Source organism: Anopheles coustani, chromosome 3 (genome assembly GCF_943734705.1).
Source record: "Anopheles coustani chromosome 3, idAnoCousDA_361_x.2, whole genome shotgun sequence".
Taxonomy (NCBI): domain Eukaryota; kingdom Metazoa; phylum Arthropoda; class Insecta; order Diptera; family Culicidae; genus Anopheles; species Anopheles coustani.
In genome coordinates this window covers 14,531,877-14,547,903 of record NC_071288.1, presented here as the reverse complement: position 1 = coordinate 14,547,903, position 16,027 = coordinate 14,531,877, and the positions used below count along the sequence as shown (strand labels likewise).

Sequence of the window (16,027 nt, the reverse complement as noted above, 5' to 3'; positions counted from 1 at the left end):
CAACCAAATAATAACCGAGCGATCAGTTGATCGCTGGACCGAGGATTAATTGACCAAACAAGCTGACCGAAGCCGGCGCGTTGTAAATACCGGACAATAAGCAAATAAATGTGTATGTGTTGGAAAATACCTCAAATGGTTGTAGCTTAATTTTCCTAAACCTTTCATTTTATTATAAAAAAAACAACACTAGAATCGTAATGACTTATCACAAGTGCGAGCGTTTGCTAGCGGCCCTTCTCCTAGCTTCGTATCACCTGATCGAGTGGGAAATATCGGAAGGATTCGTTGAAGATGTCCGTAAAGGCGACACTGACGAGGTCGTTGATTAACGGTTTGATGAACGGGAAGGTCGGTTGCCACATCGTGTTGATGAAGAAATCGGCGATGGATTCTAGAGATGGTGAGAGCAAGAACATATTAACAGACGGGTCACGTAAGCCTTCTCCAGACTAAGTCAACTTACCGACGATCTTAACTCCATGGAACAAGTCCGAGATATGTAGTTTCATGTTGCCAATCTTGTCGATCTCCACGCGGACCTTCAGCAATCCGCCGGGACCTCCGATTCGTGTGACGGTAGTCGTCTGGCTATAATCGTACAACGTCAGGTTCCAGATACCTCTCGTATGGCGCGGCAGTCCTAGAATTTTGGACGTAAAGTCGTAACCACCATCGAGTGACTTCTCCGGGAAGTATTGCGAGTAGACGATGCGGTCGTGTTTCGGCTCCGTTCGGTACTTCGTCACCTCCGACTGGGCCCAGCCGTACTCGGACACGTTCGTCAGCAGCAACCGGTACCCTCCGAGCCCTCCGAGGTCCCCTCGGCGCTGCTCCACGTACTCTGCCCGGTGCGGATCGAACGGAGCCACATTGAACTCGGGCAGACCTTCAAGGTAGATCATAATTAAAACGTCGTTTTTCACTCCGAACGAACTTTATTTGCCGCGCGCTTTTGGGCTTTTGGGACTTTGGACTAATCGTACCTGTCTTAAACCATGGCCGCAGGGCATTGAAAGCCTTCTTAATGCACGGGTCGAAGTTGGGCTTGCCGTAGCGACAGTTGGCAAACAGTCGAAACACTTCTCTCTGCGCAAGGCTCTGCTGAATCGCCACCGCTAGCAGCATCAGCATCAGCTGAAGTTTCGTACCAGACATGTTTGGGCTGAAATGACGCAAATCGTTATTAGTTGATCTATTTAGCGACGATGGTGAAATTTGATCTGAGCTTCTTGAGGGCCAAAACTGAAGTACAATGGATGATCATAGTTTGGCAGCTTTTAAGAGGAATTTGCAGCAAACTCGGATGTATAGTTGTTGATACAAAAGATGTTCTAATTGGATCCACCGGAAATTCATTGTAAGGTGAGTTGTTTTTCTAAAACCAGGACACATTACAGCTAATAAGATAGTCTCCATATGAAGAAAAAATAGTCTTCAATTAGCTTGTTGTTGAAAACCTTCATTACTCACAAGTCACCAACACGAAATTCTCATTGCCTCACCGAAACATTTGCGTTCCAATTTAACGCGCGCCCGTTTATGCCCCGTGTTTAATGACATTCACCAGCACGGCACGGAGCAAGAAAACTCGCTGACCGGTATCATCGGGAAAACAAGTCTTCAGACCGAGTCAGATGGTAAACTGGTCGACCTTCGGCGCAAAGAAGCCTTACGTCACGACGGCGATGCATTCGCCATTTGCCATCGCCCACCGATCGTTCCATGCGATAAGCTTCAACCAACCTCAACATTCCCTCGTTGGCGAATTATGCTTGAGGCACGCATGGAATGCATTATAGCATCGCCGAAAACATGCACTTGACAGCTAATTCTTAGATAAAAGCCAAACCTTCCCACACCGCTCGTATTATGTTAGGACGATGCCGGTGCAGCATAACGGGGAAGCTGAGAGTGAAACCGCTTCACGAAACCGGTAAATTGCCTCTTGATGTGGTGCGTTTCCAAGCGAGCGAGAAAGATGGATGCATATACGTCCGTTATGCAATCGATCGCACGGCCTCGGATGAGGCAACCGGCGTATGGACGGCATCCATCGGTGCGAATCGCCCAAGTGCAAGTGTGATGTTCATGTGTCGTTTACCTCCGCGACGCGAATTGAAACTGCAAGTGGTTAACGGTTCGATCCAATGTCAAAACCGGCTCCAAGGGATGGTGTCCCACCCCCTGATGGTGTTGATGGTCAGTTCTTACCGTTATGCTACGAGTTTGCCACTTTGTTGCGTTAATCGTATCGTTCAACATAACACCGACTGCGATTGGTATATGAAGCAAGACCCTACGCCCATACAATCACCACAATTTTCGCCACCCAGGTTACGGTAGAATGCCAGAAGAAATGTTTGCCCAGGCAAAATGTTGCCTCACCGTCATGAGCCTCCCAAAATGCACGGATGACCCGAATGGAAACGTAAACAAAAACGGGTCGAAAGCGAACAAATTCAACACACAATCATTTGCCGTACGAGCGAGCATGCATTACAAGATGCCGCAGTGGTTTGCCTCGGGTCGAGCCAGTTTTGCGCTTATGATTGGTAATGTTTACTTGCGCATCGTCTACCATCTTGCGCCTTGGGGCGGCCGACGGCTGTGTCTGCAAAGCAACCCGTGAGAAATCAAACACCGCATCGGTCGATCGATGTCGATTAAAGATCGTGCATGATTAACTCGTGGGGGCTACTGTTTGTGCGATTTGGTAATTCATGTTATTATAAAGTTATTGAGTAGGGTTTACGATCCATATTTCACGCCATGATTAGCTGATAATTGAATCACAAGTTCTCACCCAAATCACCTTTATTAATTGTAGGCAATAAGACAAGAAACAAACATATTTTTGAAGGGCGATTTGTTTTGAATAAAGTACTTAGTACTGGGAGATTTAAGGACTCGTTTTTGTGCGTCAAATTTTTTTCTTACAAAAAGCGTAACAAAACGATTGGCCAATAATAAGGCTCCTAATAGCTGTTTGTAAGCAACGATCGGTTCATCAATTTTGCTCACCGATTTTCGCACCGATGCATCGAAACATTGCGACAGATTTGCCAGCGATTCAGTGCATCGTGTTTGAGGCGCAAGAAGTGAAGCCGAAATCGTGTCGACGTCCTTTCCATCGTGACACAACCCGGCGGCTAATTAATTACAGTGTTGTGAATGAAGTGTTGCATTTTTATTCCGATGATACTAGGAGGTTTTGATACTCGTATCGTTTATTATGTGCATAAATCAAACAAACGGTGCTGCATTGCACGTTCGTAGAAATAAAGACGATGTCGACCAATCCCCCGAATAGATCCGAAACGAGATGTATTTTGTTATGATTGCCACCGATCAGGGTATATTTTTCACGTTGCTTTCTAACGGTTTTCGTTGTGCTTTTTTTCATTCATTAAACAGCCACCTTACACGCTTTACAAACAGACTAACAACATTCAAATTTCCTTGGCACACATTCGGCGGACCGCACGTCAGCTCGCGAAGGACACTGGAGCACGAATCTCTCGAAAAAAGATCATCGACTCGATCGGCCTTGTAGAACCGAACGAACCGCCCGGTCGAAATGCTGCAAAAATCAAAACAAGTTTCCAGCACTCCTCGCCCTGAACCGGAACGTGCACGAAGCGCCACACTTTTCCCGCGAACACTTGAAAAGATTTTTTCTCGCTTTCGAAATTCGGCCAGTAAACATCCACGCAAACTGGCCACCCGGCATGCAGTTGCAACATTTCCGACCACGACCGTTCTAGCCTTAAATCCTTCCCCACATGGTGCACGTGCCACTGCCCTGCCTTTACCTTCGGATCTCGCTTCGCCACACTTGTCACTGACACTGGAAGACAAATGGAGGTTTCTACACAGCAGCACGGAATGCCGCGGAACGAACGATTCGATTCGAGGGCAAAATCTGGCGAGGTACGTTGTTTCTCCGTCATAGCCCACCGGACGACTGAACGCTCGGATCGCGAGGCTTTCCGCAACTCCATGTGCAAGACGCGATCCTCCCCAGCCGAAGCCCCGCTCCGATACTTTTGAAGGGGGGTAAGTGGTTGGGACGCGTGTCGTAGACATTTTCGCCGAAACAAGATTCGGTTGTAAAGTCATGGTACATGTGTGAGTTGTGCTCCTTTCCTTGATTGCACATCTATCGAAGAAATGAGTATAACAAATTAACTTAATTTCTAAAACTAAAATTTTAAAAATATGCATTTTCATTTAAAACATATGTGTGATAATAAAGACATTTACAGACATTTGAATAAAAAGAACAATGTGTCCAAAATGTAAACACAGGAAATAGGATTGGATTTTGGTTAGAATTATGAAACAACATCAAGGGGAACAAATGGTGTAGAAAATTTGAAAAAGAATTTGAGAGTATATAAACCATGTCAGATGAGATGGTTATCGACAATTGAAGTTAAACAAATAAAGCATCTTCAAAATGTGAGAACGTTGTACATTTGTTCAAAAGAATTACAGCAAACTCAGCATCGTTACGCGTTACATGCGTTACACTGCAGCTTCAAAGTTTATCCCCGAGACATGAACCTTTTAAGCTTCTAAGCTTCATTTTACTTACAATTTTTAAATTGAATGCAAAAATCCGTTTAAATTCATAGAAAAACGGTTATATAGTGTAATGTACTTTGTAAATTAAAATCGAATTTTCAAACATAATTTACCCTTCCAAGGTGAAGAATAATTGAACTCATTTTGTTTCCTGACAAAGCGAGTTTAACTTTACATGATTGAATTGAGTGCATAGTTTCAATATCACCATACAAGAAGTCGATAGAACATATATGTTTCAGACATACTTTAAGTGCATAATAAAATTCCAAAACAAATAATGGCTTCTGCTAACCTTGCCGTGTTATTGCTTCTTCCTTTTTCGCACTTTACTGCATGTTTTGCTTTTCGCCAAATCCACCACCGGTAGATTGGAGATATAATTTTATCTGATCTATCATCTAATTGGACTCGGTTCCACAACGATAATTACACATGGTGTTCATTTAACAATCTTGGCCGAACCTTGGTCAACTAACGTTCGCCACTTTTCACTGGATACATAACCAAAAAAAAAACTAATAGCCGGCCACAATTTAGCGAAGGATGACCGGCGTCTAAAAGAAAAATGAACTTTTCAAACACCGTTCACCGCAGTAGTTTCATCATGCACCTAACATTGATCTTGATCTTTGCCTCCATTTACATGATTGTTGATACATTTCAATGATCGACGCATTTGCGTCTATGGTTCTGACGCGGTTTTTTGCTTTATCCACTCGAATTGTTGTGTTTTCGGTGGTTAAAATAATAAACAGCAAATTCGAGCGCCCAGTCTTGGAACCTTGAAGCTGAGAGATTTGGCCACAATCGCGTGTTAAGTGGCCTCTGCCGAAGCAAAACGCTGGAAGGCTCGCCTGGTAAGGTTTGGAGGAAGTGGTAATATTGTTAGTATATTTATTGACGTGGGCATAAATGCATTTCTATTGGTTGCGCGTGGCTAATCTGTTATCCCATGGCCAAAGCTCGGAGGAAATGATTCTTTGAAAGTAGTTCCTTTTCTGTATCTCCTCCTACTTGCATTATACTGTGTATCGCTTATACCTATTTTTAAACTGGATCGAACTGATTTATTTGAATCAAACAGACATTTTGGCAAATCATGCAAAAAAAAAATCCAATACCTAACAAACATTCCTTGATATGGAATCAGAAAATAAACCTCATCATTGCTCAAATTAACAAAAAACTAAAAAAAAAAATTAAAAATCATCACGGATATAAGCTCTATTCTACATTTTATTTGTTCAAATCATTACACGCAACAATCAAGGACGTTTATGTAAATCACAGCATCATTGTTTGCAATGATGTGAGCTCAATATGTTTAAACGGACACCGTAAGATGGAATTAGAAAATAGACTTCATCATCGCTAAATGAATGAAAAAATCCAAAAAGTTCTAAAAATCACCACGGATATGACTCGAGTCGAAGAGAAGCAGACGTTTGATGGGAATCAAACAAAACTGAAGAAAAACAAATACTCTTCGAACCGGTTTTGTCCTTTTTAGGGGAAAACCCATTGCAAGGGCACACAAAAAACACCGTTGCTATAATTTGGCGAAACTAAATCGGCCTGTGACCTACTCGTCCGACAAACTGCAAGGATTTGCGCAGCTTGAAAGCACCGCCATCGAAACGAAACGACTTAGTATTTAGTAGACGCTTGCGTGGAATAGATGCACTTCCGGTCGCCAACCACGCCGTCGGTAGCATTGAAACAAAGCCTTTTCTCTGACTTTGGCTCACTTAAAGTGGAGGTGGGAACTCTCCTCTCTAACCGCTTTAAAATAGGTGGGGGAGCATGCGAATCTGATCCGGTTCGAAACGTCGAATAAAATGTTCTAACTCAGCCTCTTAAAACCCGTTCTCTGCCAACCGCATCGAACTCCGCCTTCACCTTTGAATGCCCCCTACGACAGCAGAGATTATTTCCATCGATCGGTTTTTTTGTCGACTTTTCTTCCACCCAGTCGGTCAATGATTCTTAGCCTTTCCAAAACAGATACGAAATGGAGATGCTGGCTAACCTTCCGGTAGAAATTCAGAGAGGCGAGCGCCCTTGAAACACACTCTGAGGTGAAGGCACCGGAAGCGAAGAGATTCGCCATACTCTCGAGTGCGAAAGTAAGAAACCAATGGCAGTGTGAAGCAAGTCTTCATGGATGAAGACGGCCTTGAAAGCAACGCTTCACTCACTGATTTCACTGTCAAGGTTAACCACCACCAGACCAATGCGAAGCAGTACAAGAAATCAAGGAACAAACATTGGCACTACTACGTTCTTCGCCATTCTGTAATTGTTTTTGATGATTGCTTAATGTCAGTGGAAGATGTTCGTGATCACGCATAATTCGATTTTTTTTGCTCAATCCATCTGCTTCAATTTTTGAGGCATATAATTTCATAGCAGGTCTCTTATTTTTTTTTTAAATTAAATATATAAAAATTAAAACAAATGAGTCAATATGAAAGAAACTTTACATCAATGTCGACTACTAGCTTTATACTTCTAAACTTATTGAACTAATCTAAAATAATTCGGTTTTGAATTCTAATCAATTATCTTCCTCCTAACTGCATCAATCAAATCGCCGTAGAGATGTGTCGTACGACTTTTATCTCCAAAGATACGATCACCTTTCCGGGCGCACGGTACGTCGCATAGCAGCCGGTCGTCGTGCAACTCGCGCGTGGAAGGATCGGCTGCAACTCGCGATCGTACGATCACCGAGCTGCTGCGCGAACCGACCAAGAATCATTAAAAGAGCTGATGCCCATCGCGACGGTCAGCAGACGTTGTAGTGAGCTTGCCGATCGCGGACGTCCAACATTCTCGAGCAGAACAGTTCCACCCCAGAGGTCCGATAGCTCTAACAACGTTTTATTTGCCAGTACAACAGGAACGACGACCAAGTGAAGTTCCCCCGTTTGTCAAGTGAAGTGAAAAGCGCACTAATAGGAAGTGTCAGCATAATTCAATTGAAAACAATCCCAACGCAACGCCCGCGTTGTGCGTCCGGCAGAGTTCAGAAGTTCCCGGCCCCTCCAGGGTGACATTCGACAGTCGATCAGGTTCATCCGGCCAGTTCTTCGGTGCTTCGCGGATAGTGCAGACGGTTTCGTGTTGTGTGTCGGTTGTGTGTTGTACTACTTCAAGCCCTTCAAATCGCCCCTTATTAACGCCACGATGCTGAAGTTTACCGTCGTGTTCTGCGCACTGGCCGCTAGTTTGGCCGTCGGACAGGAAGTTCGTAAGTAAACAATTGACTCTGCGTTATATAAAATTAAGAAAAACAAGTATCTCTGCGTAGACGTGTTAATGCGCTTACCTCAAACCCGCCATTTAATCTCGAGCGAAGGTAATGTTCGGTATATCTAAGCGGATCTCGTTCAATCGGCTTGATTTTTAAGCAAACGTCGTGAACTTGCCCTTCAAATGTGGTCAATCGTCCCTGGACGAGAAACAAGATGAGAGCAGCGCTGCTGGAGGGCATCTTCTTTCTATTAGCGGTGGTTCAGTGTCGGTCATTTGAAGGTTTTGTGAGTGTGGCTAACGACACGCATCAAGTCCTTCGGCTGATTGACTGAAATTAAGAAGTTGTGCTTTAAGCATGTTGATATCTAATAATAGATTCTGGGAATTTCCACCTTTATTGGTCGTTATGGTCCGAAGAGTATCACTTCGTCTGAGGCAATGGCTTCAGGTCCATTAAGTGACCAAGCTGATGAGCTTTAAAGTATATGGCAAAGAGGTATAATTTGTACTTTTTACCCCTACCGAATGATTGTTGGTTTAAGATCTCTTCAGGATAAAAAAATAATTTTCTACCTCTTGTCAACGATCGTTGGTTTTATACCTCCGCCAAAGTCCAAAGTGCCTTCCTATGTCCCTTAATACCCGGCACAGTGTTTAGTCACCATTGCGAAGCCAGTACGATCGAGAGTTCTCTCCTAACCGACACACGTCAGTGTTGCAACCGGAAAAATGCTAGCGCAAAACAATTCCACTTACGCTTGCAGCAGACCGAACGCAATTCACACACATCCATGCGGTTGCTAAAGCCGCAAGCAGAGTGCAAGCCCAAGCAGAGAGTTCGATACGGGGCGTGGAGTCACCCTTAGGCACTTAGACGAGACCCTCTCTCGAGAGGGATTGTTTCCTTTTCGGGGAAGCAAATAGCAGGAAGGGTGAAAACATCGCAGACATTCCCGATTACGTCGGCGAGTCGATCACGTTGGTGCGATAATGAGGGGCGTGAGAAAACTGCCAAGCAAAGGAAATAACCTTAGCCTTTGGGAAGGTGTCGGCCGGCACAGGTGCTGCATTGTGACGTTACTAGGCGAGCTTCTTTCTGTTTAGTATTCTGAACACATTCGTTTGCCAACGACCGAAGGTAATCGATCTGGATCGGTAGTATTTTCCTTCGCCTCAATGATGAATGAGTCAGTTTGGACTGAGGAGCGTTTAAATCTCTTGTCTTACATCTGCTGCTTTAGAATACAGAATTAGATCCCGTGGAGGAAGGTTCAAGAGTTTGGGACCAATTTCTTCACTTTCAACCACATCTTACATTTTATTCAAATGCATTCAGTTTTCTACTACTTTGCAGTCACCTTGAATTGAGAATGAGTTAAAATGTATGTTTCAAAAATAGAGCCACCACTGACGTCAAAGTGTGCTCCCGGTCACAAACCTTAATGGAAGTCGCATAATGAAGACATTAATGAGAGTCCTCCGTTGATGTGCCTCCATTCACAAGAGGACCCTATTCGCCCGATGTTGCCGGTGTCGACTCCACTCCAATGGGGGTCTTTTTATGTTCCCCACAACGATCATCAGCGGTTCATGACCACCTAACAGTACCCGTCGGCTATTCGGCGAAGACGTGGCAGACGAACTCCATTTGTTATTTCTCGCCACGGGTTCACTTAACGAAGTGTCAGTGGGTCAATGTCGAGGCACAGATGCGCCAGCCCATGACCGAATGGTACGGTATCTTCAAGGTCGCGTCCACGCCACACGACGCCTCATCTCCCATTCGCACCTTCTTCTCCCTGCAAAGGGTAAAAATCAAGCAAAAGAAACCTTCAACATCATACCTTCCCAGGCATTGATATTCATTCTCCCCTTTCGGGTTGCGCAACAGGCGCGATTACTTTCGAACAATTTCTCATTATTGTTAACCGACCCGTGCGTTGTTTTCCGTTCTCAATCAGCGCCAGGGTGAGTTCTGTGTGCTTTCCGGTCGGTTCGACTCCCACTCCCCCCGATCGAGTGCTCGATAAGCTTAGAATGCGTCAATCGAATCGCATTACTCGAGACTCACATTTTATTCTAGACCTTCCTCCACGGACGGTCAGTTCCGTGTCGGGTGTTTTTTCCCGGGAAGCACCCGGAATCAAGTGTCATAAAACATTCGCGGCAGAGGTTGGGGTGAGAAAATGCATCCGATTAGTCGTCAAATTACCCCATCTAGCACGTGTTCTTGGTCTATTAAACTCAATAGGCATAATTCTTAATTGAAATACACCTTTCCTAACCCGTCCTTTCAGCCGGCACGTTTAGCACGACCTGAGCGATCAGTCTCTCGCGTGTTTCTGTGTGTCTCTCCTAAACTCTAGGCTGGTAGAAAAAACAAACCCCAACGGTGACATGGAGTATTTTTATTTACTTTTCACAGCGAACACAGTTATGCAACCCCGTTTGTAATGGCGTCCAGTGTTGGGCGGCGAAAGATGGTGACCACCTGAGGTGGCAATGAGTACTTAACTTGGTGGAGAAGGAAAAATGTGCCGAGTATGAAAGAAAAACACAGCCCACACTGTGAAACGCGGCGAGTGAAAGTGAGGAAGTCGTCGGCCGCAGCCTGATTTGACACACAGACACTCCTTTAGGCGAAAGTAGGATGAATAATGGAAAATTATCACCGCCTCTGCCTCGCGGTTCAATTGGACTTCAATGTGGTCTATTCGATTTGTTGGTATATCTAATAGGAGTTAGAAATCACTACTTCCAAGCCACGTTCAAGTAAAGCTTAGTCAACTAAGAACACATCTTATCATACCAGGTTAAGGCGAGTCTAGTCTAACCTAGCACGTTCCGTTAGAGTAAACAGATTGATAACCTCCAAATGTCTGTGATTAAGGTTTATTACTTAATTTGAGTCCGGTCGCAGTAACCAAATGGACTCCTACGGTCGTCGAACCACGGCGTAGCCCCAAGAGACCCGTTAGCTGTCGAAGTGACTCACCTGCGTGGTCGGCGAGGCCTAAGTAAATGGTGTTTACACGCTAAACAGCTGGAGGACGTCCTTGGATGGTCCATGAAACGTCTTCACGGCGAAGTGCCCGCTGGCGCATGTAGTTCGCTAGCTGCTTAATGGTTAGGTTAGGCAATTTAAATCCAGCTGACTTTTGGAGGATCAGTGGAGGACTGGGTTTTTTAAGGAGGATTTCAAACCATATGACCTTTCATGTAGCTCAAAATGCCACAAACGGGCCGGCTAAATGACAATGGAGTAGATAAAGTAGACGATGTACTTAACTCCATTAAACATTAATAAAATAAATTATAGACTACTAACTACTCAGCTTTACTAAAGCCGCTGGATTAAGCAAACGACTGCGTAAATCCACTTCCAAACTCGTCACCGTTGGTTCCACTTATAAACTAGACCGGTTTACTGGAGGAGTACATGACACCTGACGTTGAATGTTTCAAGCGAACCATTTCCAGCACGAAATCGTCGATGTCTAAGCACCACAGACTTTGGGTGAAGTCGTTCAACTTTCAGCATAACCTTGATAGACCACGATTGCGATTGGTAAATTCCATTGCAACGCCATGCACCAGCTGCATCAGGGCACGTCTCGCCATGGAAGGTGAACAAACTTGTCACCGTCTTTCGTGATTTCCCACCGAGGTATGCGTAGTTTACGGCGAGTGATTATCTGGTTCAGTTACTTAGCAAAGCGTTACTCCGTACCGATTCTATTTGTATTCATTCTAGTTTTTTAAAGAGTAAAATATTTACTTATGTGTTGGCTCGCCATTAAAGCTTTGTAAATATCAGTGTACCTACAAAGTGCTTAAGATGTTAAACACACACTTTTGATTCCAATGACCACAACCTCGGCATGTTGCGTATTATTGCGAAATCTGAAATAATTTTTGCTCACGCCTCGAGATATTTGGAAGTCTCTCGAGGAAGTCAAACATCGTTGACTGAATTTAAATAAGCAAATAAACAAAGTTCTTCGAAAACTTCGCAATGGAGAGTAATATCAATAAAGCTGCTCAACAGGTGACTAATCTTCCACCATCTCTCGCTTTCTTCCCGCCAACAGCACGCTATATCAAGCAATGTCGCCGCTCGGACCCGGCCCTGCCCGACTGCCTGAAGGAAGCCCTCCAGCATCTTCGCCCTTATCTTTCCAGCGGTATCCCCGAGATTAAGGTAAGTGTCCGCAAAGTGTCAAACAGCGCCGTGTCCGGACAGAAGGTTAGCTTGTTCTGACAGATAGAAGCCCGAAAAGACAACTGCGAAGTAAAAACATGAGATGGAAATGCGTTCCTTCAAGACACGAGCCCAGACATACGCGAGGACGAAGACGAAGGAACCAAAATAGAGAAGAACCACACCGCCATGCCAAAACAGGTTTTAGTTCACTTTCGCTTAACCCTGCCGTCTCAAAGGGGGCGAATATGTTTTTCCCCCCTAGGCTTCCTAATGTGGCCGATAATTCTGTGTGTTTGCATGTGTGTGTGTGTTCCATTCCCTCCACCTTCACGGATCACAACCTCTTCATGGTCGGCGGCAATGCCACTGCTGACGCGATCGACTGACCACTTCCAACACCTGGTTCGATTATGCAACGTGGTGTGAAGCGGGCAACAAATATTTACCACTGCCGGCACAGTAAAACAAAAAAGCCCACGAAAAGCCCCCAAAAGTTCCCAATTCTCCCTTCCACCGACGTGCGACGATAGTGAAGTTCAGTGTCAATGGCGCCCGGCTTATATTCGTCACGACGCCCGGGTTGATGGCCAAGGTCCAGCGAGATTCGGCCCAAATAAATGAGTCCACCTTGCAGCAAACCGGGTTGCTGGGTTGGAGCTTCTTCCGACTCCGGTTGTTTCTTGTGTCGTAAATTATATGCAGATGAAGATGTTTTAGTCGGTGGATAGACGAAAATAGCTATCAGCTTAGGCTAGCTGCATTCCTTTACAATTGATGCATGTTTGTGTATAACAATTCACCTTGGAATTGATAATACATTAAGAATGTAATTTATTCTGCAACGATTGAGGATTTTAAATATTTAACTAAATAAAACTGATACGTTGCTATAATCACAGCATGCCATGTTCGAGTCGATAAATTGAATAATTACCCAGAGCAATGAACTGTAAACAACATCAAATAAATTATTACCCGATAAAAAATTATTGCGATCCATTCGCCATTTATGAATGCTCGCTTGCAATTAACGGTCGTAAAACTTTTAACTGCTTTCCGTGCTGCACTCAACCGAATCCCCAGCCGCCATTGAGTGCACTCTAAATGACAGATCAAACCACCTTCCTCCTTCCACAACCGATGCCGGTGTGGTGTGTTTTTATGGTTTCCTTATTGTTGTCCGGTTGCGCGTCCGGTTTCTCCCCCCGGTGCCGAAAGGAAATTGTTGCTACCGGTTTGAGCAGACGTGTACGAAACAAAAACCATGAAACTAATGTCACTTCTGACACTGAACCTAATAAAGTGGTTCGATGGCGCGAATAGGAGAGGTTCACGCGGGTTTCCTTTCTCTTTTTGTGCTTTTCGGCGGCCTTTTCGATTGAATGGTTCTATAAATTTCGCACGACATGCCAAGGAAGTGTGGGGTTGAGGGTTTTCTAACATCCGACTAATCGCCTTCCGTTCCCCTTTCTCCCGCTCCCCCACAGCTGCCCTCGGTCGAGCCGTTCGTGATGGATCAGCTGTCGCTGCAACTGACCGGCGGACCTCAAGGATATCGCATCAACCTGAAGAACATGGAAGTGTTCGGTGCGAGCAATTTCACCGTTCGTTCGATCAAGTAAGTGCTGCTTGCGTGAGCGACCTTTGCGCTGTTTAGAACCGTTTCTTTTTGAAATCACTTTTCATCGTTTCGTTTCGTAGACTCGCCGATGGAAACAAACCGTTCGAGGCGCGCTTGACCATCCCTCGGCTGACGATCCACGCGAAGTACACGAGCAGCGGCGTGCTGATCATCATTCCGGCGAGCGGCTCCGGTGACTTCGATGCCGTGTTCGATGGAGTGACCGCCGACGTCAAGGGTCTGGTGTCGACGAACGAAAAGCCGACCGGCATGCATCTGCGCGTCGAGAAGCTCGACCTCAACCTGTCGATCAAGAAGCCGCGCCTGAGCGTCTCGAAGATCTTCAACAACAACCGCATCCTTAGTGAGTGCACCAGGGCCACCCAACGTCACGACCCTTTTCTCTAACCATTACGATTTTCATTTCTGCAGCGGAAGCCACGAACCTCTTCCTGAAGGAGAACGGACACGAAGTCCTGCGGGCGCTGCAACCCCAGCTGCAGAAGAAGCTTTCGACCGAGTTCGCCGGCATCGCCAACCAGCTGCTGGACAACGTCCCGATCCACTTCTTCGTCGTGGACTAAACGGGCCGCGGAGGGTCGGGAAACAGTCGGGTTTGTTTCTTCGGGACGCGGGCATCATGTGATACTGTTGTTTTAGTTTGTAATAAGCTCAGACGTGGGCCTTTGACTCACCCCCTTATAATAACCGCTTTCTTCTTGCTGCTACCGAGCGGGAGATTTGAGACGCCTTTAAAGAGAAAGACAATTTGCAAAAACCTTTATTAAGCACGCATGAATATGGTTTCAATCAGTATCGTATCGGTTCTAGTGCGGGTCGATTCCTTATGCAAAATAAAATTCTCTACAGTACAAATAGACCCAACCGGCAGCCGTCTTAAATAGTAGGCACTGTGCTCTCAAGTTTATGAAATGGGAATGTTGGAAAATCGATGATTCATTAAATAAAAACTGAATAAAAAAAAATCAAGAGGACAACATTGTGTTAAATGGTTCCGTTGAGTAAAGAAAATAGATTCGATTGCAAAATAAAATATTTTATTCTAAATCAAACGTGTAGAAATATGTTTTCCCAATTTTAAAATGATTTGAAGGTTGAAAAAATAAGATGGTAATGTTTTTAGGTTAAACTGACCTAGTTTGATTTTCTTACTGACTTCTTCCGATAAGCTATCATAAAAAATCCTAAGTACAGGAATACCGGAAACCACTTTGAGAAACTCTGGCATCCGGAAAGCTCCCATAAAGCTTCTGTATTTCGAGCAGCAAAAAAGCTCACGGGTGCTGTGCGTGAAACCATCCAAAAGGCGCTTCCGTTCCAGCGTCGATCGAGTGGAGAAAGTTTCCGTGCGTCAGAAGATCGAGTGCAGCAAAAAGTGGCACCGGTGGTTCTCTCGCTTCCGACCTTTTGCTCTTCCGTCTTTCGCAAGAGGCTTCTCCTCGGTGGAATGGAACCGTTTTCTTCGGTCGACTCTCGCGGAAAAGAAAGTAGATAAAACAAACAACCGTCCGGCGTGGCGCGGTTATTCGCGAGTGAACCACAGCACCAACAGCATCGATAACAGCACGTACGCTACACCGAAGACCTCCTGAAGCAGACCGAGCCGTCCCCGAGGGTGAGTGTGGTGGGTTGAGAAGGGTTTTTTTCTTGTGCAAAAAACAAAATAAAGGTCCCAGCGGTGAAGTGCTTTCGTTGAACAATGTCTCAAACTTCGCGACCAAATACCGTTCAGATTGAAGTGTGTGGTGTTGCAACGTCTGGCATTAATTATTCTCTGCCAATAATGATGAGGCATAACGGGACAGGGGGAAATTGGTGGTACCGGTGTGCAGTAGAGTGTGTTTGTTTCTTCGCTTTGCTGCTGCTGTTGCTCGATTCCGGGAGTGTGTTGGGAAACCCCACTCGACAAGGATAGAAATTGGTTGCCACAACACCGGAAGTGAAATGTGACAAGTTCCGTAGCGGGATCACGTCGGAAGACTTTTACTTTCCTAAAATATTAGATCGATTTTTGTCGTGTCTAAGCGTGTCAGTTTGTTTGAAAGACATTGAGATGGTTTTTGATGCGAAAAAATTTAAAAGTTGAAGTAGAAAATTGCCTTTGTCATTTGAAATGTCCTCATCATCCGTTTTAATTTTATGGTCGCGAAATGGACAACGTAAGGCAAAGATTTCGTTCGTTAGCTCTATCTGTTTTCACGACATACGAGAACACATTTCGTATTCTGTGCTATTAAAGTTTATAGTGCGAACTAAAATTCAACTTCCATTTCATCTCATCGCCTCCATTTCAGCTCCTGAGCGTAACGTGCGTCACTGCAAATCTCAGA

General features: G+C 44.9%; 2 protein-coding genes across 2 annotated transcripts; one reads left to right on the top strand and one right to left on the bottom strand.

Moving 5' to 3' along the window:
- Positions 1-242: 242 nt before the first annotated feature.
- Positions 243-1,158, bottom strand: LOC131259141 (uncharacterized). Its single transcript, XM_058260567.1, has 3 exons — positions 987-1,158; positions 467-889; positions 243-394 (listed from the first exon to the last, which is right to left on the bottom strand). Exons 1-3 carry the CDS (start codon positions 1,156-1,158, stop codon positions 243-245), a joined length of 747 nt encoding a protein of 248 aa, XP_058116550.1.
- Positions 1,159-7,782: 6,624 nt separating this feature from the next.
- On the top strand, positions 7,783-14,590 carry LOC131272361 (uncharacterized). The gene is made up of 5 exons (XM_058274073.1): positions 7,783-7,846; positions 11,943-12,052; positions 13,543-13,673; positions 13,757-14,040; positions 14,109-14,590. The coding sequence occupies exons 1-5, from the start codon at positions 7,783-7,785 to the stop codon at positions 14,258-14,260; spliced, it is 741 nt and encodes a 246-aa protein (XP_058130056.1). The 3' UTR covers positions 14,261-14,590.
- Positions 14,591-16,027: the final 1,437 nt, after the last annotated feature.

Excerpts from the sequence above, each read along its gene's own strand:
- LOC131259141 (XM_058260567.1), bottom strand. The coding sequence starts at position 1,158 with ATGTCTGGTACGAAACTTCAGCTGATGCTGATGCTGCTAGCGGTGGCG. Across the intron at positions 890-986 it reads GCGGCCATGGTTTAAGACAG|GTCTGCCCGAGTTCAATGTG; the intron begins GTACGATTAGTC and ends TCTACCTTGAAG. Across the intron at positions 395-466 it reads CCATGGAGTTAAGATCGTCG|AATCCATCGCCGATTTCTTC; the intron begins GTAAGTTGACTT and ends CACCATCTCTAG.
- LOC131272361 (XM_058274073.1), top strand. The coding sequence starts at position 7,783 with ATGCTGAAGTTTACCGTCGTGTTCTGCGCACTGGCCGCTAGTTTGGCC. Across the intron at positions 7,847-11,942 it reads GGCCGTCGGACAGGAAGTTC|CACGCTATATCAAGCAATGT; the intron begins GTAAGTAAACAA and ends TCCCGCCAACAG. Across the intron at positions 14,041-14,108 it reads CAACAACAACCGCATCCTTA|CGGAAGCCACGAACCTCTTC; the intron begins GTGAGTGCACCA and ends TCATTTCTGCAG.